The 20,937-nt window shown below is 41.9% G+C and overlaps 1 gene segment (V, D, J or C); it reads right to left on the reverse strand.

Moving 5' to 3' along the window:
* Positions 1–8,839: 8,839 nt before the first annotated feature.
* LOC140732737 (immunoglobulin lambda-1 light chain-like) lies at positions 8,840–13,121 on the reverse strand. The segment is given in 3 exon segments: positions 8,840–9,367; positions 12,559–12,912; positions 13,001–13,121. Coding segments are annotated over 3 exon segments (726 nt in total).
* Positions 13,122–20,937: the final 7,816 nt, after the last annotated feature.

Raw genomic sequence — 20,937 nt, forward strand, 5'->3', positions numbered from 1 at the left:
CTTGTTCAGTACTATCCTTCTGACATGTCACACTTAGGATACGAAGTAGGCCCCTCGCCCTCCTGCCTGATCTTCCGATAAATAGAATTGCGACTGAATCCAATGGAATCTCCGCCTCTAATTCCTTCTTCGTGTCCTTTGGTTGGCGCAAGAACACGTTATTCTAAAATATTCCAAAATATTTAACGAGCACCTCACACCCCATTCGTTTAGTTTGAAGTATAATTCCCAATAATCATGAACGTGCAATTATGGCAAACAACCTTTGTTTCGTCGGATGCACATTGCCCTAATATCTTGCCTGGATTCATATACCAGAGGAGAATTTTGCTTTATTATTTTTCAGACCACCTCTTCCTCTCCGTGCCCTGAAAATAGGCCATCCACCTTCATTTCTTTGTGTTCAGCATTCACTATGAACGAATCCTTGTGCATTTTCTCATCTTCCCGTCCTTCCTGAATGTGACGTTACCTTTAACATTCTAGTCCCAATCCAAATAGTCCAGCAGGCATACCTCGGTAATATCTGTCGGTCAATGCTTATTCACTTTCAGATAGCTGCTGTTTGTGAAATGTTCTTTACTCTTTCATATACAGTCAGTGGTCATTTTATTCGAGTTTAAGAGAATGATACTAAAGCAAACAAAAAAAAAAATTAAAGAGCGAGCTCTAAGGAGAATGGCCAAACTGGATGAAGCTGACAGGAAGGCGACAGTAGCTCAATTAACCACGCGTTACACCAGTTCTGTGCAGAAGAGCATCTCTGAACGCACAACACGTCGAACCTCGAAGTGAATAGGCTGTAGGAGGAGAAGACCACGAACATAAACTCATGAGGCACTTTATTGGGTGAAAATCGCAGGGAACCCACAATTTCTAAGATACTCAGCCACCCCGTCTGGCACAAACACTCATTCCACGTTCAAAATAATTTAGATCACTTTTCATCCACTTTCGGATGTTTGGTCCGAACAACACCTGCTGCTCTTGTCTGCATGTTCATTAAGCTTCTGCTATATTACTGACTGATTAGATATTTGCATTGAGGAACCTGCAGGCGTACCTAATAAAGTGACCACTAATGCTAGCTCTTTGAATTTTTTAAGACAACGCTTGGTAATTGTGTGGCGCGGTCCAATTAGACGTATGAAAGAATGTAGATTGTGCATTACTGGTATGGACAAAGGTTATAAGGTAACAGATCAACGAATTGGAGGCTTGTCACGTAGTAGCCAATTAATACAACCAATAGTGTAAGCATCGGCACAGACTAGAAGGGCCGAGGTGGCCTGTTTCCGTGCTGTAATTGTGGCAGCTGGAGTCCAACCCAGATAAATGTGAAGTGGTTCATTTTGGTAGGTCAAATGTGATGGCAGAATATAGTATTAATGTTAATACTCTTGGCAGTGTGGAGTATCGGAGGGATCTTGGAGTCCGTGTTCAAAGGATGCTCAAAGCAGTTGCTCATGCTCAAAGCAGTTGAGACTTCTATGATTTCCAGATTGTAAGCTTTTGAAAACACCTACTAATTCCGCCTCTCATCTATGCACTCTGTCATCTGATCAACTTTCATTGCAGTTCCATTGGCATGGTGATTGGACGCATCTCTATTTTGGCTATTCGTTAAGAAAGATTTTCTCCTTTTATCATTTAATCTTTATTCTTTTCCCCGTGACTTTTCATGGATAGTTAAATGTCAAAATGGAAGCACTTGTCATCATAGCGCAATGCTGGCAGGGAAGAAAAATGCTAACTGATTCTGAACGAAGTGTGGAAAATTATTTGCATCGTATGATATTATGTTGCCCGTTTTAATTAAGCAAGAATGAAGATTTTCTTACTTTTCTGAGAGATAACGACTAGAGTGTTTTGGTAAGTACATAAACAAAACAAAAGACAGACATAGCTCTAAACTTTCCATTTAAGGTGATATTAGTATGAATTTGCAGCAATGAGACTAATGCCGAAGCGAGTAGAGAAGACGAACGCTCGGTTTAAAACTGTCGAATGATGGTGCATACTTTGAGTAAGGCGATAAAGGATTCCCGCCTAACAACGGATGTTTTGAGTTCTTCGCACCTGTGTAGGAAGTCTTAGAGCATTGGGCACCAAATTTTCTAAATAGCCTTTAATTGTGAATAGTTCTCTTAACGAGACTTGTTAAACCCTTGCGTTTTCTGTTTAAACTTATTAAAGTTTATTTTGATTGACATGGGGTTTCCGGATACTGTAATTATTTAAGCAGTCTTCCAATTTTTAATTTCGCTGGCCCTAGCTTTGAGAATGTTAGTTCTCTCGGTGTCACTTTGCCGAGCCGCCGATTGTCAGTTGGAACTCTTATGAATAAGGCAAGATCGCTGACTCCATATGGCAGCCTGTCTTTTCTCCGCACTTGCGTTCAGTCTGCACGGTGACAAAAAAAAACGCAGCGATATAAGGGTCCAATGGAACTTGTAAAGTGGCGTCCGGAGTTCCTTCGGTTTCCGAGTGTCTCGAGCCTTCATTCCGAATTTATGGAGACCAAATTCCGAGTCCACGTTTAGAGCTTGCCTAGACCACATTAAAGGCTTTTATCAAGAATTTTAGTGTTGTTAAAGGTTCCTGGGTCGGCCATGGCCCTCCAGGCTTCCGAGGACTATTCGATTTTCCCGAGTTTTATTCTATATTCCCCAGATTTATTTCATATTTCCCAAATTTATTCAATGTCTATCTCGAGATGACCAGTCCTGTCTCGGGATCCCCAAGAGTATCTGGAGTTCGTCAGGTCTGTCTCCAGTTTATCAGGTCTATCTCGAGACGACCAACCTTTTTGGGAGATGAATCGCCTGTCTCGTATTCCCCAGATCTGTCTGTCTCGTGTTCAGACGTGTTACTCTCGGGTTCCCCAAGACGTCAGGTGCCGGACTTATTGTCATGAGCCCTTCGAGCCGTAGAGCTTCAGACTACAAGGTTTATGAAGCATACGTATTGTTACTAAGGACTACTAGATTTTAGTCAAGTCCCATAACTCTGATGAACTCCAGTCGATAGAAGTCGAGCCTATGCACAGTTAATCCTAGGATACCGAACCACCAACGAAATCGTTCTTGTAAGCTTCCTCTGAACTTCTAACACATTTAGATAATTTTTAAGTAAGAAGAATTCAGTACACAGTCCACATTTTGTTCTTTATTGCCCTGTCACATGAAGCATAACACCCCCAAATTTTGCACATAATTCCTTTAACATGTTCCCAGCCTTTTTAGTTACTTGCACCTGAATAATAGCATTTTGTGAATTACATACTACCGTGATCTAAATGCCCTTACCCCTCTTCAACTTGGAAGTTACAATCTCTAAATGTTTGGAAAATATGCTGTTGAAGCATTTTTCATGCCAGCTCAGTCACTCTATTTCCCTCTTTTCCTCTTTTTTCCTCTTTTTCCTCTTTTTGCTTTGCCGGATCTTAGCTCACCCACGAGATTATCAATATCCCTCCCTAGCCTTTTGACTTTCTCTTCACAATGTAATTACCTATTTGTGTTTTTGTCATCAGCGAAGTGGAAGGATCTGAATTGTTTCACAGATTGTGAGATATATCATTCCAGAGACTCGGCCATTAATGTTTGAACTTCATTTTTTGTCAGTCAATCAATTTTCTATCCATGACAACATTTTATCACTTATTATTCTGCCCTCGTTGAAGGCAGATTCAAATATTGATTGAAATTCCTTCGACTTCTAACAAGTGCTTTCAACGAATGAATGAATATACAAGCGATTATATAATGGTCCATCCGATGAAGACAGGTAATGGCTTAGCAACGCAGAAACGATTAATCATCAGCTGTGACCGAACAATTAACCAATGAAATCTAGTAATAAATAGCAACCTAGATCAGGGAAGATATTACACCTCTACCATAAAGGTTTATTTTGCACGTTAGCCATTGATGTGACTCTTATCAATGTTTCAGCGCAGGAGTGCGCGGAAATGACATGTCTGAAGAAGTTACAACAGGAGAATCCTCGTCTGCTAAAACGTAGAGATACTGCGCATTCCAAGACTCTTAACCAAACTACGGCCTGTGTCTCTATGAAACAATTAGCGCGCACCCGTGTTGCTCGAAAATCAAGAAAGATATTGGAAAACCATGAGGTGAAGAACGATGATAACATGTATTTGCCTTTTTATTCTTGGAGGAACCATTCGCATTCCCGAAATAGGAAGGGTTGCAGTCACTCTATTGAGTCCTTACGAAGGGTCTCGGCCCGAAACGTTGACTGCTCATTTCAACGGATGTTGCCCGACCTGCTGAGTCCATTCAGCCTGTTTGTATGTGTTGATTTGTCCACAGCATCTGCAGTATACTTTGTGTGTACTCTATTGGGAGAATTGTACAGCGCACACCTCTCAACAGGAACATCGAAGAGTAGGTCGGCAGGTCGATTTTGGAAAGCTGCAAAAACACGTATTTCCCTAATAATGATCGGCATAGCTTACATGCAAAAGAATTTAGACAGAGCAGAATTTGTTAGGTCTGTTAATGAAGGGTTTTTGAATATGTGGACAGGCAAACTAGAAGAGAGGCCTTACTGGATCGAGTGCTAGCCAATGGAAGAGGCCAGGTTTCAGATTGCTCGTGGGTGATCACAACTCTCTAATTTACCAATCCCTTGGAGAGGGATAAGAGCAGATGGTTTTGAAGGTGAGGGAATTATGATGCTATAATACATGAGCTTGTGAGCAGAAATTGGGAATTAATGTTATCAGGGAAATGAACAAGGAAATGTGAATGTTGTGTAGGGAACACTAGTGGGGTTCTGGGTAGCATCTTCCAGTAGAACATGGATGGTAGGGAGAAGGAAGCATGGTTGACAAGAGATGTGAAGCATCCCACCCAGAGGATAAAAGAAATTGACTAACGGTTTTTGAAGGAAAGATTAGATAGAACTCTTGAGTGTTACGAAGCAGCCAGGAAGGAGCTGAATAATGAATTTAAGAGAGCTAGAGGAGGGGAATGAGAAGAGCTTGGCGAGTAAGATTAAGGGAAACCTCAAGACGTTCTACACGTAGGTGAAGAACAGAAGGATGACTAGAGTGAGTAAAAGAAAAGGAACTATGTGCTTGGAGTCGGAGGAGGTAGGGGAGTTCCTTAATGAATTAATGTCTTCAGTGTTCACCACTGAGAAGGACCTTGACTTGTGTGTGGCCAGCCTAAAACAGGCTGAAATGCTAGAACATGTGACGTTAAGAAATAGGATATTGTCGGACTTTTGAAAAACGACATAAAGCTCCGGGGCCGAATGGGGTATACCCTGGTTACTACGGGAAGCGAGGGAAGAGAATGTTCCCTCTTGGTGATAATCTTTTCGCTGTTATTATACACAGGAGGAGTAGCAGAAGGTTGGAGGGTCTCAAATATTATTACTTTGTTTTAGAAATGGATTAGGGATAATCCTGGGAATTATAGACCGGAGCTTCATGTCAGTGGTGGTGAAACTTTGGAACTGATTCTTAAAGGCAGAATTTATGTGCATTTGCAGAAGCATAGCCTGATTACATACAGTACAGCTTTTTGAGGGGCAGTTCCTGTCTCACGAACCTGATTGACTTTTTCGAGAAAGTGACTATAGAAGTTAATAAAAGTAGAGCGTACATATATGTACATATACATAATATGACGTACATATCACGTTTGCTGTTGTGTGCTGGGACAGCAGGCTGAAGGTAGCAGACACCAACAGAATCAACAAACTCATTCGTAAGGCCAGTGAAGTTCGGGGGTGGGGGTGTGGTGGTGTTGGAACTGGACTCTCTGACGGTGGTGTCTGAAAAGAGGATGCTGTCCAAGTTGCATGCCATCTTGGACAATGTCTCCCATCCACTCCATAATGTACTGGTTAGGGACAGGAGTACATTCAGCCAGAGACTCATTCCACCGAGATGCAACACTGAGCGTCATAGGAAGTCATTCCTGCCTGTGGCCATCAAACTTTACAACTCCTCCCTTGGAGTATCAGACACCACGAGCCAATAGGCTGGTCCTGGACTTATTTCCACTTGGCATAATTTATTTATTATTATTTAATTATTTATGGTTTTATATTGCTATATTTCTACACTATTCTTGGTTGGTGCGACTGTAACGAAACCCAATTTCCCACGGGATCAATAAAGTATGTCTGTCTGTCTGTCAGACGTCTGTACATGGATGTTAGTAAGGCGTTCCTATATTGTGTGCTGCTCTGGATACCTTCCTACTTTCAGCGAAGATGTCAACAAAATTGAAAGAGTACCGAGGAAATTTATAAGGATGATTTCTTGACCTGAGGACCTAAGTTATGTGGAAAGGTTGAAGAGGTTGGCACTTTCTTACTTGGAGCATAAGAGAATGAGTGGAGATTGGATAGATATATGCAAAATGATGTGGGGAATAGATAGGGTAAATGTAAGCAGGCTTTTCACACTCGGGTTGGGCGAGACTAGAATTAAAGGTCAGGGGCTGAGGGTGAAAGGTGAAATGTTTAGGGGAAACATGAAGAGGAGCTTATTCACAGAGAGTAGTGAGAGTGTGGAACGAGATGCCAGTGGAAGTAGTGCATGCGATTCGAGTTCAATGTTTAATACAAGTTTTAAATATCAAAAGAATATGGATGGGAGGGGTATGGAGAGCTATGGTCTAAGGATAGGGCGATGGGACAGTTGACACAAGGCTGTTGGTGCTGTGGTTAAGAATGTCGTAGTTTACAATGGGATCATTGATGGGAAGCGTAGCTGGGCTGTCAAGTATCAGATGGCTTTCAATGCGGAAGAATGTGAAATAATGGACTTTGGAAGAGCGAAAACAAAGGCGGAGTACAAGGTTAAAGAGAAGATTCTTAGAGGACAAAGGGATCCTGGGGTCCACTCACATAGATCCCTCAAAAATAGCCGCGCATGTCAATAGGGTTGTTTAGAAGGCATATAGCCTGCATTAGTCGAGGGATCGAGTTCAAGGGCCGCCGGCTAATGTTGTATTTCCATAAAATTCTGGTTAGACCACACCTACATTGTGGTGTTTGATTCTGGTCAGAATAGGAAGCACGTGGAAGCTGTAGAGAGGGTTTAGAGGAGATTTACCATGATGCTGCTTGGATTAGAGAACATGTCTGATCAGGATAGGTTGAATGAACTAGAGCTTTTCGCTTTGGAATGAAGCCGGTTGAAAGACGACCTGATAGGGATGCATAAGATAAGAGGAGTAGATAGAATGGATAACCAGTGCCTTTTGCCTAGGGTGGCAGCGGTATATTCGAGAGGGCAGACTTTTAAACTGATTGGACGAAAATATAGAGGGTGTCAGAGGTATATTCTTTACACAGAGTGGTATGTTCGTGGAATGTCTTGCCAGTGTGGTGGTAGAGGCAAATATATATCAGGGACATTTAAGAAATCTTAGGCCAATGGATGAATAAAAAACTGGAGGGCTCTGTGGAAGGGAATGGTTAGATTGATCTTGGATTAAGTTAAAATGTGGGCAAAAGATCGTGGGCCAAAAGGTCTGTGCTATGGTTAACGTTTCTGTATACGCTTTTAAATCATACTAACCGCGATCATTCATATCTTTCTCTGTATAGTTTGAAGTGAGCCACGCCCTTTGCCAAAATATCCCAGCGCAGTTCTGGTCATTTTATCGTCCTATCACAACACTGAATGGTCTGCCACACCAAGTACAACCGTGCACCTGCCGCGCAGTAACTGGAATGCCCCCGCGCACACAGACTTTCTGGTGCGATACTGGAATTTACTTTTATATAATGTGGTTTTAAAGTACTGCGCAGTTTACAGGCCGTGTAAAAATGTCCTGCTCAGAGCAATGGTTGGTCTGTGCAGCTGGAAAGCCACAGGGAACTCCTTAGGCCTTCCATATTCAGAGAAGGGAAGTTCAACGGCTTCAGTCCAGAGTGACTGATGAAGACCACGTGATATTAATGTCCCCGTTTCAATAACCCATGTATAAGTTTCAATGATTAGTTGCAAACTTGCTCTTGCTATTCTTTTCTTATCGAGATAATGCAACTTGTATAACCAATTAGAGTGACGTGAGTCCAATCCGTATTCTCATTCGCCTGAAAATGAGCTTTTACGTTATTTATTGGACATATTTATCTTATTTTTACGATACCGTTCTCTCGACCTCTATACTATGGCCACGGTGTTCCACATTACACACAGAAAGCTATCATTATATATATTGTACAAACTAATGTACAAATGTCGGTGCGATATCTTCAGTGCTTCACTGTTTTGAATCCCGAAATAGCTTCAGATAATCAACCACCGTCTCACTGTATTTACTAGAAATGCTTTGGACTACCATTTTCAATGTTTTTTAGGTATCGTAAGCCCAAATCACCTCGAATGAAACCTGTAGTTCTGAAGGACACTTGAGCAAGAATTTCGTTAGTTTGAACTCTAGTAAGTGCTATTCTGCTCTGCGCTGCTGCTTACACAGGGCACAGAAGCCCTTGTCTCCCCGAATATGACGAGCTGTAGAAAAACCATATCCAAGAAGAATACAATGCTAAAACTGGAAATCGAATATGCCCACGATGTTCAAATAAAGGCAGTATCAGTATTTCTTTTACTATGTATGTAAATTTCGCTGACAAGTAATTACACCACTTGTCCTGATGTAGTCATAGTGATTATGGTTTCTTCGGGAGAAAAACCTACCCAATAGCTAGCACAACGTGCAAGCGACGTTGTCAATTTTATTTCATCGAATGTCAAAGTTTGATCATCTTCACTATCTATGCAAACTGTTGAAAAATAATGCTCTTGTCGGACATATTGAACAAGGCAAAAACGCCACAGTAGATTGGGTAGATTTTAATTACTTCGGGATAAAATTACATGGATGATATTAATTTCAGAACGAATGCTATTTAAGAACGTCCAGTAGGACACAATACATGTTTTCTCCCGGTTGCGAAATGTGTCAGCTACAATCAAAAATTTAACATCTGTACATGAAATTCGTTTGTTTTATTTTAAAGAAACAGCGTCTAAACATTTTGTATTACATACAGCTGGATCGCGCGATGTTTGTTTGAAATGGGGTTGCCTGAGTCTCGTGTTTAACCACGCAGGAGTAAAGCTCGTGTGAGTTCCAGTCTGAGGCTGGCAGAGTCAGGTAACTGCTCGCACTGAACGTGTTGTCCGCGTCCTGCTGGATCCGGCTGGTTTCAACACCATTCCTTCTCGTACTGCCGTCCACAGTCCACTCGATATTCACAGCGGCCGGATTAAACCCGCTCACTAAACACACCAGAGTGGCGGTGCCTTGTCCATGAACTTCTTCCGCAGACGGTCGGAGGACGGATACGGCGGGTTTTCGCGGACCTGTAAATAGAAAGAAGTGCAGGGAAATGAATTATTAATTGATATAAATTGGAATCAAACTTTCGTGACAGATTATTGGCATGTTCCATGATGTTAAACTCCGTAAAGACATGAATCACAGAACCAATACGAAACCCTGAAAGGGATATGACAAAGCGCGTGGCAAAACTCCGAAATGTCGCAGCTATTCACGTAAAAAGCAAGAGATGAGGCAGTGGATTTGAGTGACATACTGTGCCTTTGTCTCTTCTCGGAGATGCCGCAATTCGCCGCAGTAAAGGAGGGATTGTGAATGGCTAAAAATCATGGAAGTATTTTAATGGGAGTAAATAATACCAGTTAAGGTTTTATACTTGGATTTTCTAGTTTTTAGTCCCTCAATTAATTCCGAAAGTGTTGTTTGGACCGGGGTGATACACACTGAAGAAAAGCCCGATAACAACACTCAGAGGTCTATGAAATCCAGAAGATGTGGATATCTGGGTCATTGTTTTTATAATCAGTTTTTTCATTAATTTGAAAAGTTGAACCCATTCACACAATAAGATATCAAGACTACAAAACAGAATTTATAAAGAAATCGTTTTACGGTAGTATCTCGTAGGAAAACGCAGCGACAAGGCACAAAGCTAAAGAGCGATTTTCCAGAGTTTCTGACCTCAGAGTTGTTATTCATGGAGAGATCACTTAGTACGGTAATGATCAGGTATCCAAAAGATAGATGCTCAGTGGCCTGCCGGTCTGGAGAGTTTGAAATGTAAACAAAACAGGTGGGCTGAGTGATAATTTGATATCAAAGCTGAGACATTTACACTCAGACGTTGCAGAAGGTCAAACACACTGGAGAGGCCGAGGTGTGCTCTGGGGTGGCGTCTTGCTGAAGGCAAATTGGCTGGAAGTTAGAACGGAGCACCAGAATCTTGATGACTTCAGGTTAATAGGTATAGAACAAGAGGAGCTGAAGTAACGTGAAAAGATCTAGTTGAGGAAACAAAGATCGAAATTAAGCATTAATGGAAATTAAACGTAAGTGATAGCAGTTGCTATGACGAAGAAGAAGGAGCTTGGGAGGCTGAAAGATCTGAAGTTAGATAAGTCGATAAACCAGATGGACTACACTCCAGGATTCTGAAGGCGGTAGCTGGATAGATTAGAGAGGCATTAGTAACAATCTTTCAAGAATGGGCCCATGGGTCCGCAGGACTGGAAACTGACAAATATTACTCCACATTCTGAGAAGAAATGGACGCAAAATGCAGGATATTATGGGCCAGTTAGCCTGACGTCAGTTAATTTCCTAGTAAACATGCTGATGTTTAATCGAAATTTAAATATATTGAGTTTGCTAGAATCCATTAGTAAGGACGAAATTTCTAGGTACTTGGTGGCATACGATAAAATCAGCCGTGATCAGCATGGTTCCCTTAAGGGGTAATTTAGTTGACAAATCTGTTGAGATTCCTTGAGAAAATACCAGGCAGGATAGACAAATAAGAGTCAGTGGATGTTATTGACTTGGATTTTCTGAAGACCATTGACAAAGTGTCACACATCAGGCTGCTGAACACGATAAGAGTACGTGGTATCACAGGCATAGATGGAGCATTGGCTGACTGGCAGGAGAAAAGCGTGAGGATAATCTTTTCTGGTTGGCTACCGGTGACTAGTGGTGTTCTGCAAGGATCGGTGTTGAGCCTGCTACGTTTCATGCTGGAAGGTAATGATCTGAACGACGGGATTTATGGATTAGTGGCCAGGTTTGCGGATGATGCAATGACAGGTGGAGGAGTAGACAGTGTTGAGGCAGTAGGAGTCTGCAGAATGATCTTGACGGATCAGGTGAATGGGCAAAGATGTGACAGATGGAGTACAGTGTAGGAAATTGTATGGTCGTGGACAATGGTAGAAGGAATAAAGGTACAGACTTCTTCTAAACGGAGATCGAATTAAGAAGTCGGAGGAGCAAGGAGACTTGGAAGTCATCCTGCAGGTACACCTGTTCCTTGGGCAATTCCTAGGAAGCACTCGCTAACAGCACGAATACCAAGCAGTATTTATTTCGAGATGAGTAGAATATAAAAGCAAGGATGTAATGCTAAGGTTTTAAAAGACAATAGCCAGAGCAGATTTAGAGTATTGTGAGTAGTTTTGGGGCCACATATCAAAGAAAGGATGTGCTGGCATTGGAGAGGGACCAGAGGAGGTTTTACAGTAAAGATCGCGACAATGAATGAGTTAAAGTATAAGGAGCATTTGATGGCCCTGGGCCTGTACACGCTGGATTTCAGAGGAATGGTGGGGTTTGGGTTGGGGGGGTGTGGAGGATGAAGTCTCATTTTAACCTACCGAATACTGAAAGAGCTAGATTGAGTGGAAGTGGGAGGATGCCCCCTTTAGTGCGATAGAGTAGACCTGAGAGAAAATCCTTTGAATACAAGGATAGCCCTTTAGAACTGACATGAGGAGAATTTGATTTGTCTGTAAAGTGGTGAATCTGTAGAATTTATTCCCAAAGGATGCTGTGGAGACCAAGTCTTTGGGTAAATTTAAAACTGAGTTTTATAGTCTCTTGATTAGTAACGACGTCAAAGGTTATGGATAGAAGTCAGGAGAATGATCTTGAGAGAAAAATATACCAGCGATGATCTAATGACGGAGCAGATTCAAACATAACAACGTTTTAGGAGACCAAGGTGCACAACGCAATACACACAAAATAAAGTAATATTAGCAGAAATAAATTTTAAGAAACTAACAAAATATATTCCAGCCGATTGGCATTCAGATCATTTATACAATAATTTGTGGGCTCTAAACACGACTTCACCTCGGTTGTCTAATGCAAAACCTCACTGTTGTGAATGTATTTTAATACATCTGTTCCCTGGGACACTTTTAAGATACACTCGGTAACAGCACGAAGCATCTATTCACGAAGCTATTTTAAAAAAGTCATGGCAATGAACTTAGGTTGTTTTGCAGATACTTTTCTGCTAAATTAAGTAACCCTACCAAGCAAACAGGATGCATATGCGCTAGTTTTCTGCCTGCGGTATTGTAAAGATACAATGAGAGGCGGACTGTAAATCAGATCGAAGCATCAGGATTGATAATATTATTCCAAGGGTCAAACGAAAAAAGAAACCAAACAAAATCAAAAGGTGATTAGATCCCAACAAATATTTACTTACTGTTGAAATTCAGTTTGGTTCCTCTCCCAAAGGTGAATGTGTACGGGCTACTACTATACCAGACACCACAGTAATAATCGGCGGCGTCCTCCCTTTGAGCGTTGGTGATGGTTAAATGCATTTGGTTGCTCGATGAGTCTGTGGAACCGGTGAATCGATCTGGAATTCCCGATCCTCTCGTGGAGCTTCCATACAACACAAAAACTGGGGCGCTGCCGGGTTTCTGCATGTACCAGCTCGCGTAGTAGCTGCTGATGCTGCCCCCTGACATGGTACAGGTGATTTTCACGGTTCTACCCGGAGTCGCCGATACGGACGGAGACTGAGGAGTCAAAGTCATCTCCGCGTTTGCAGCTGGGGAAAGTAACAAATAATTATTAAAAACCCTTAAGTAAAAAACACGACATAAAGGACAGTATAAAGGAGTAAGTATTCTACTTACTGAACAAACAGGACACAAACGCCGCAAGAACCAGGACCCATTCAGCCATGGTGAAGCTGATAAGAATCAGAAGTCAAAGGCTTTCGGACACAAGTCCTGTTCAGGGCTTTCGAAGCTGCTCCTTAAGAACTGTGGAAGACTGCAAAGCCACTGAAATATATATTCATCAGATCTCTACTCACGAATGCACTGGATCTTGATTTCAGGAAATGGGCGGGTCAACTATGTAAACGATGCTGAGATCGGGAGGGTTAAGAAATTCAAGTTCAGTGGAGTGGACGTCACCAACAACCTATCCTGGTCCAACCACGTAGATGTCACGGCAAAGTGCGCTAACCGGGGCTCTAACTTTGACTCTCATCAATTTTTATCGATGAATTGTGTCTGGATGCAGCACGGCTGGGTATGGTGTCTGCTCTGCTGGTAATTGAAATAAACTAAAGAGTTGCGCATAGAGCTCAGCACATCACGGAAGCCAACTCCTCTCCATGGATTCTGTGTACACTGTTGCTGTCTCGGCAAAACAGCCAATATAGGCAAAGACCTCATCCATCACGGACATTCTCTCTCCTCCCCATCCCATCTACGTCTTTATGCCCTTGCACCTTACTGCCTACCTGTACTGCACTTTCTCTGTAACTGTAACATTTATTCTGCTCGCTTGTGCTATCTCAATGCACTGATGAACTGATCGGCATGAATGGCCTATGAAACAGTTTGTTCTCTGCACCTCTGTACATGTGACAACATTTAAGCAATTTGAAAATTTACCAATTTATGACCTATTCACTGTCACTGACATTTGCACATTTCCACGCAGCCGCAAAGTATAACTCGGAAATTCATCCTCATGTTTCATCAATATAATCCACAGAATATTGTGTTAAACTGTTCCGGTAAAAGCTTTCCCGTGTTGCATGTTATACACTTTTGACGTCGATGTAAAACGCCTTTACGATTAATTGCCACAATGCATTTAAAGTGTTGGCTGCACGGATGAGCTGAAGCGCTTGTGATGGTGGACAGACGATGCAACTGTCAGCGTTTCACTGAGGGTGGCGGGTACGAAGGGAGTTCTGTAGTGAAACATACTTGGAATATCGATGGAAAATGTTACAGATTTTCAGTGGAAGTTTCTCCTTTGCAGTGTTTCAGTGAGACTCAACAATACGCCCCTTATCTTAGGTCGATTTATTTGTGTTCTTTTTGTAATTCAAATTTTTATTATTATTTATTCTTAGTTTACAAAGCAGCACAGAATATCATAGAGCAGAGACAGTACAGCATATTTATACAGACATCCCATGGCAGGAAAACATATAAAATTACGAAACAGAAAAAAATCTTCTAATTTAAGTTTAAATTAACATACAACCAAAATTGATCCTACGCATCTTGCACTTTTCCCTCACTGTTAATTCTTCCCAACATGTGTTCATATGATCAAATCTTAACCATTCCCTCAGTCCATTCCCTCACAGCGGGACATCTGGTTTTTTTTCCAGTTTTGCAATATAATTCTTGCAGCTGTGATGAGACCCGCCTTTAAAATAGTACATTTGTCATGGTTTACATTAGGTATCATTCTCCTATCACCCAGGAGACAAAGCCGTGGGCACAAGGGCAGTGTAGGACCCGACCAATTCCCCAACAAATCAAGAACTTTACACCAACATGGACGAACCATGGAACACTCCCAAATCATGTGAAAAAATGTGCCCACCTCATTTTCACATTTCCAGCATAAACGATGATCAACAATCCCCATTTTGTAGAGTTTAGTTGGTGTCCAATACTATCTGTGTACTATCGTATACTGAATAAATTTCCCTCTCGCTTCCTTAATATGTCTACCCACATTTGATAAAATATTTGACCACTCATTATCTTCAAAATCTCTTCCAAGATGCTTCTGCCATATTGCTTTAAGATTGTTACACGGTTCACCCACAGAGTGCCTGAACATTTTATATAACACTGATGCTTTATGAACTTCTTGTGGTAGTGTAAAGTATTCAGTTAAAGGGTTACTTTGTGGGCCACCATTGTTGAATATGCTACTAACGCAATGTCTTATTTGTAAATACTTCCAGAAATTCCCTTTATCTACAAAGTTATATTTCCTCTGCAAATCCAAATACGACATAAAAATCCCAATATCACAGAGATCACCTACTGTATTTACACCTTTAATCTTCCATTCTTTCCAGTACACCATTCTTTTCCCAATGCGTTTCACAGGGTCATTCCAGAGCGAGGAGTATAACTGATTTAAATGTGACATTTTTACAAGATTTATGAATTGTACTCCACACACCCCTTGAGTGAAATAGTATAGGATTTAGATTAGTGTTGTTTTCCACATGTTGTGAGAGAATGGTAAGGGGAGAATGTGGTGCAGCCAAGCTCCGTTGTATAACTACACAATCTAAATCAACATCTGCCTGTCCCAAAGTTTAGCTAACTTGGTCATTTCAAAGGATAATTTATATGCCCTGACGTCTGGTACACTGAGCCCACCCATGTCACTGGACATACACATCTTACTCATTTTAATTCTGGGCTTCTTCTTATCCCATAGAAAGTCAATAATAATTTTGTTGTATTGCTTGTCGATCAAATCTGAAATATTTAAAGGAAGCATCATAGAAAGATAGTTAAACTGAGGTGCTCTGACCATTTTAACTACATTGACTTTATCCCAGAGTGACAGTCGGAGTACACCCCACATAGCCAGATTATTTCTTATCCTACTCAATAATGAATCAGAATTTAAAGTAATTACTTCATCCAAATTCTGACTGAGTTTGACCCCGAGATGCATCATTCCAACTGGCACCCATCTAAAATTAAAGTGAGATACTGAATTAGAGTAAGACAATTTTGACATTGGCATAGCCTCAAATTTACTACAGTTGATTTTATCCAGACACTTCAGAACATAATTGAATTGTTTTCATTAGTGGGGGTAAGGAATAAGGAGAGTCACTAATCAGTAATAAAATATCGTCAGCATATAGCATCAACTTATGCTCCTTTCCGCCTCCCTTCACCCCTCTAATATCTGGATCTGCTCTAATCACGACCTACAACGGTTCCAAAAAAAAAATCGTAAATAACAGTGGGGAGAGGGGGCAGCCTTGGAGTGTACCCCGTGAAATGTTGAAAAATGGGGATATGATACCATTTGAAATAACTGCAGCCTTTGTGTTTTTATACAAAATTCTAATCCATGATTAAAGACAGAGTCAAACCCAAAGAATGACAAGACAGTGGTTCAAAATCACCACTCAACCCTGTCAAAGGCCTTTTCAGCGTCCAGGGAGATGGCAGTAACTGGGATACTACTTGGGGAGTTCAGCCATGTTAAGTGCGGTAATCTCCTTAAATTGTCAGTTGGGGACCTGCCTTTAATGAAGCCAACCTGGTCAGAGTTAATTATAGATGGTAATAATTTCTCTAATCGCGAAGCCAGTATTTTAGTCAGTATCTTACTGTCCACATTAATTAAGCTTATAGGCCTGTAATTGGAAGGGTCTATTGCATCCCTGTCTTTTTTTGGGATCAACGAATTAATGCCTCATTAAATGTATTAGGTAAAGATTCCAAATTAAATGCTTCTGAATAGATTTTTGTTAGAATAGGAGCCAATATGTCCAGAAATTTCTAATAATATTCAACTGGGAAGCCATCCATACCTGGAGATTTCCCCACTTTCATAGCTGCAATAGCCCGTCCGACCTCATCCTCAGTAATTGGGGCATCCAAGGACTCAGCTTGTTGTGGGGATAATGTAGGCAATTTTCTGTTAGCAAAACACTGATTCAGCTCCTCCTGGTCATGATTAAACGGTGATGCATATATATGATCATAGAACTGTTGAAAGACTTCGTTTATTTCTTTTGATGATGACACTAATGTGTCCCCTTTCTTAATCACAGGTATAACACTATCCGTCTTCTGCTGCTTTAAATATCGTGCCAGCAGCTTACCAGCTTTGTCACCACCTTCATAGAAACTTGTTTTTAATCCAAATAATGCATATTCTGCTTCTTTGTTATATATGTTATTTAGCTGGAATTTCAAATTGCACAGATATTTGTATAAGTCATCGGTATATTGTCTTGATAAGACCGTTTCCAATGTGGTTATTTCTGCCTCCAGATTTTTTATCCACTGCAAATGCTGCGCTTTCGAACAACTAAACATCCAACAGAACCTAAAAACATAGCGATAATATATTCCTGCCAGATTAACTAACAAATAAAAGCAAATAGGCAGGATAAACTCTACAAGAATCGGAAAAGAAAAAGACACATGATATGGTCCGCGAAGTACCGTGCCAGCTAGTAAGCCTAGCACTAATCAGACCGCTTTATCCATGTCCCCACCCACCCTGTTGTACCTAAAAAGTTATCTCCACCTATTCCTGTCTCTCAGTCAGTGGCAGCGCCGCACTTTTCCTGAATGAATTTCACTGCTTCTGCAGCAGTAGTAAAGAACGTGTTCTTTCCTTTCCACGTGAATCGTAGAACTGCTGGAAAAGCGAGTGTATACCTCACGTTGACTCTTTGCAGCATTTTCCGAGCCGTAGTAAATGCGCTCCGTTTCTCAGCCAATTCTCTGGACATATCCGGAAAGAAGGAGACTTTGTACCCCTCCCACTCAACTCCTCTTTTTGCTATGGCCGCTTGCAGCACTTTCTCTCTGGCCGAAGAGCGCAAGAATCGTATTAAGACCAACCTGGGGGGAGGGGGCGATCCTCGCCCGACCTCGGAGCCGGGACCCGGTGCGCCCTCTCAATCTCAAATTTTGCTTTCAGTTCGATGCCAAATCCCTCCGACATGATTCTTTGCACACACTTAATCAGACCGCCCGTTTCCGCACCCTCCTTTAGACCGACCAGCCTGACGTTGTTCCGTCTGCTCCTGTTCTCAAGCTCCTCGACACGGTTCCACAGCAGGTCCAAGCGTTTATTATTCTGCTCGCTAGCACCCACCAGCTGCACAGTGGTGTCCTCCACGCTGGAGAGGCGACCTCGGCTTCCGTCAGCCTCTGTTGAATGGCATTGACGGAGTTCTTCAACTCCGTTGTCGTTTCTTTAATTGTAGATAAATCAGTAGCCACCCCGAGCAGAATGGAACTTATACGACTAACCTCAACCTGTAAATTCTCCATGTTGGAGCCTTAGTCCGTCTGTATCGTTAGCCTGCCTTGATCTCTGGATTGCGGGCCCTGTCTTGTAGCCACGTGGCTCGCTGTAGCGCTCTTCGAAGGTCTTGGCATCGTCCCGAATTATCTCGCAAAGTTGTTATTTTTCAGTAAAAAAGCAGTTTGAACTCTAGAAAAGCTGTATTCGAATAAGGCGGGATAAATATGCTCTAATTGATAGAATTTTATGTTGGGTCGTCGGAGCTCCACTAACATGCAGCTATTTTGCCCGGCACCCACGTGACGTCCATCTTATTTGTGTTTTTCTATGAAGTTGAGACGTATCCTGGAGGGGAGGTTTGCTAAGGCTACTGGGGAGATTTTAAACTAGGATTGTTGGGGGTGGGGTGGGAACCGAACTGTAGAGACTGGGGAAGAGGAGGTTAGATCACAAACAGAGAAAGCTTGTACACAGTGCGAGAGGGAGGATAGGCAGGTAACACAAAAGGGACGCGCTCAGACCGGAGGCTTGAGTTGTGTCTACTTTAATGCAAGGAGAGTTGTGAACAAAGCGGTTTAGAGCGTGGATCATTACTTGGTGATATGATGTGTTGGCAATTACAGAGACTTGGATGTCTCAGGGACAGGAATGGTTATTTCAAGTGCCGGGTTTTAGATGTTTCAGAAAGGACAGGGAGGGAGGCAGAAGAGGTGGGGGCGTGGCACTTTTGATCAGAGATAGTGTCACAGCTGCAGAATAGGCGGGCACCATGGAGGGATTTTCTACGCAGTCTCTGTGGGTGGAGCTTAGGAACAGGAAGGGTTCAATAACCTAACTGGGTGTTTTTATTTGCTGCCCAATAGTAACAGAAATATCGAGGAGCAGATAAGGAAACAGATTCTGGAAAGGTGTAATAATAACAGAGATGTCGTGATGGGAGATTTTAATTTTACAAATATCTATTGGCATCTCCCTAGAGCGAGGGGCGTAGATGGGTTGAAGTTTGTTAGGTTTGTTCAGAAAGGTTTCTTGATACAGTATGTAGTCAAGCCTACAAGAGGAGAGGCTGTACTTGGTTTGGTATGGGAAATGAACCTGGTCAGGTGTCAAATCTCTCAGCGGGAGGGCATTTTGGAGATAGTGATCATAGTTCCTATCTTCTTTACAATAGCATTGGAGAGAGATAGGACCAGGCAAGTTAGAAAACATTTAATTGGAGTAAGGGGAATTATGAGGCTATCAGGGAAGAAATTGGAGACTTAAATTGGAAACAGATGTTCTCAGGGACAAGTACGGAAGAAATGTAGCAAATCGTCAGGGGATATATGTGTTGAGCTCTGTACAGGTACGTTACAATGAGACAGGGAATTTATGGTAGAGTACAGGAACCGTGGTGTACAGAGGCTGAAATAAATCTATTCAAGAAGAAAAGAAAACTTACAAAAGGTTCAGAGAGCTAGGTAATGTTAGAGATCTGGAAGATTATAAGGCTACTAGGAAGGAGCTTAAGAAGGGAATTAGGAGAGATAGAAGGGGCGATGACAAGGTCTTGGCGGGCAGTATTAAGGAAAACCCCAAGGCATTCTACAAGTATGTGGAAAGAGGATTAGACGTGAAAGAATAGGACCTATCAGATATGACTGTGGGGAAGTGTGTATGGAACCAAATGAAATAGCAGAGGTACTTAATGAATACTTTACTTCAGTATTCACTATAGAAAAGGATCTCGGTGATTGCAGTGATGACTTGCAGCAGACTGAAAAGCTTGAGCATATAGATATTAAGAAAGAGGATGTACTGGAGCTTTTAGAAAGCATCAAGTTGGATAAGTTGCCCGGTCCGGACGAAATGTACCCCATGCTACTGTAGGAGGTGAGGGAGAAGATTGCTTAGCGTCTGGCGATGATCTTTGCATCATCAATGGGGAAGGGGGAAGTTCTGTAGGAATGGAGGTTTGCGGATGTTGTTCCTTTATTCAAGAAAGGGAGTTCCGATAACCATGGAAATTACAGGCCATTGAGTCTTACCTCAGTGGTTGATAAGCTGATTGTGAAGATCCGGAGCGACAGGTTTTATAAACATTTGGAGAGGTATAATATTATTAGGAGTAGTTAGCATGTCTTTGTCAAGGGCAGGTCGTGCCTTATGATCCTGATTGATTTATTTTTGAGAATGTGACTAAACGCATTGATGAATGAAGTGCAGCAGATATAGTGAAAATGGATTTCAGGAAGGCATTTGATAAGGTACCCCATGCGAGGGTTATAGAGAAAGTAAGGCGGCATGTGATCGAAGGGGACATCACTTTGTGGATCCAGGACTGGCTTGCCCACAGAAGGCAAAGAGTGGTTGTAGTCGGGTAATATTCTGCATGGATGGCGGTTACCAGTGGAGTGCCTCAAAGATCTGTTCTGCGACCCTTACTCTTCGTGATTTTTATAAATGACCTGGATTAGGAAACGGAGGAATGGGTTAGGAAGTTTGCTGATGACACAGAAGTTGGAGGTGTTGTGGATAGTGTGGAGAATTGTCAGAGGTTACACCGGGACATTGATAGGATGCAAAACTGGGCTGTGAAGTGACAGATGGAGTTCTATCCAGATAGGTGTGAAGTGGTTCAGTTTGGTAGGTCAAATGTGATGACAGAATATAATATTAATGGTAAGATTCTTGGCAGTGTGGAGGATCAGAGGGAACCTGGGGTCCGAGTCGAAACGACGCTCAAAGCAGTTGCTCATGTCGTAGAGTTCTATGATTTACAGACTGTAAGCTTCTGAAAACATCT

The sequence above is a fragment of the Hemitrygon akajei genome, chromosome 9 (assembly GCF_048418815.1).
Source record: "Hemitrygon akajei chromosome 9, sHemAka1.3, whole genome shotgun sequence".
NCBI lineage: Eukaryota > Metazoa > Chordata > Chondrichthyes > Myliobatiformes > Dasyatidae > Hemitrygon > Hemitrygon akajei.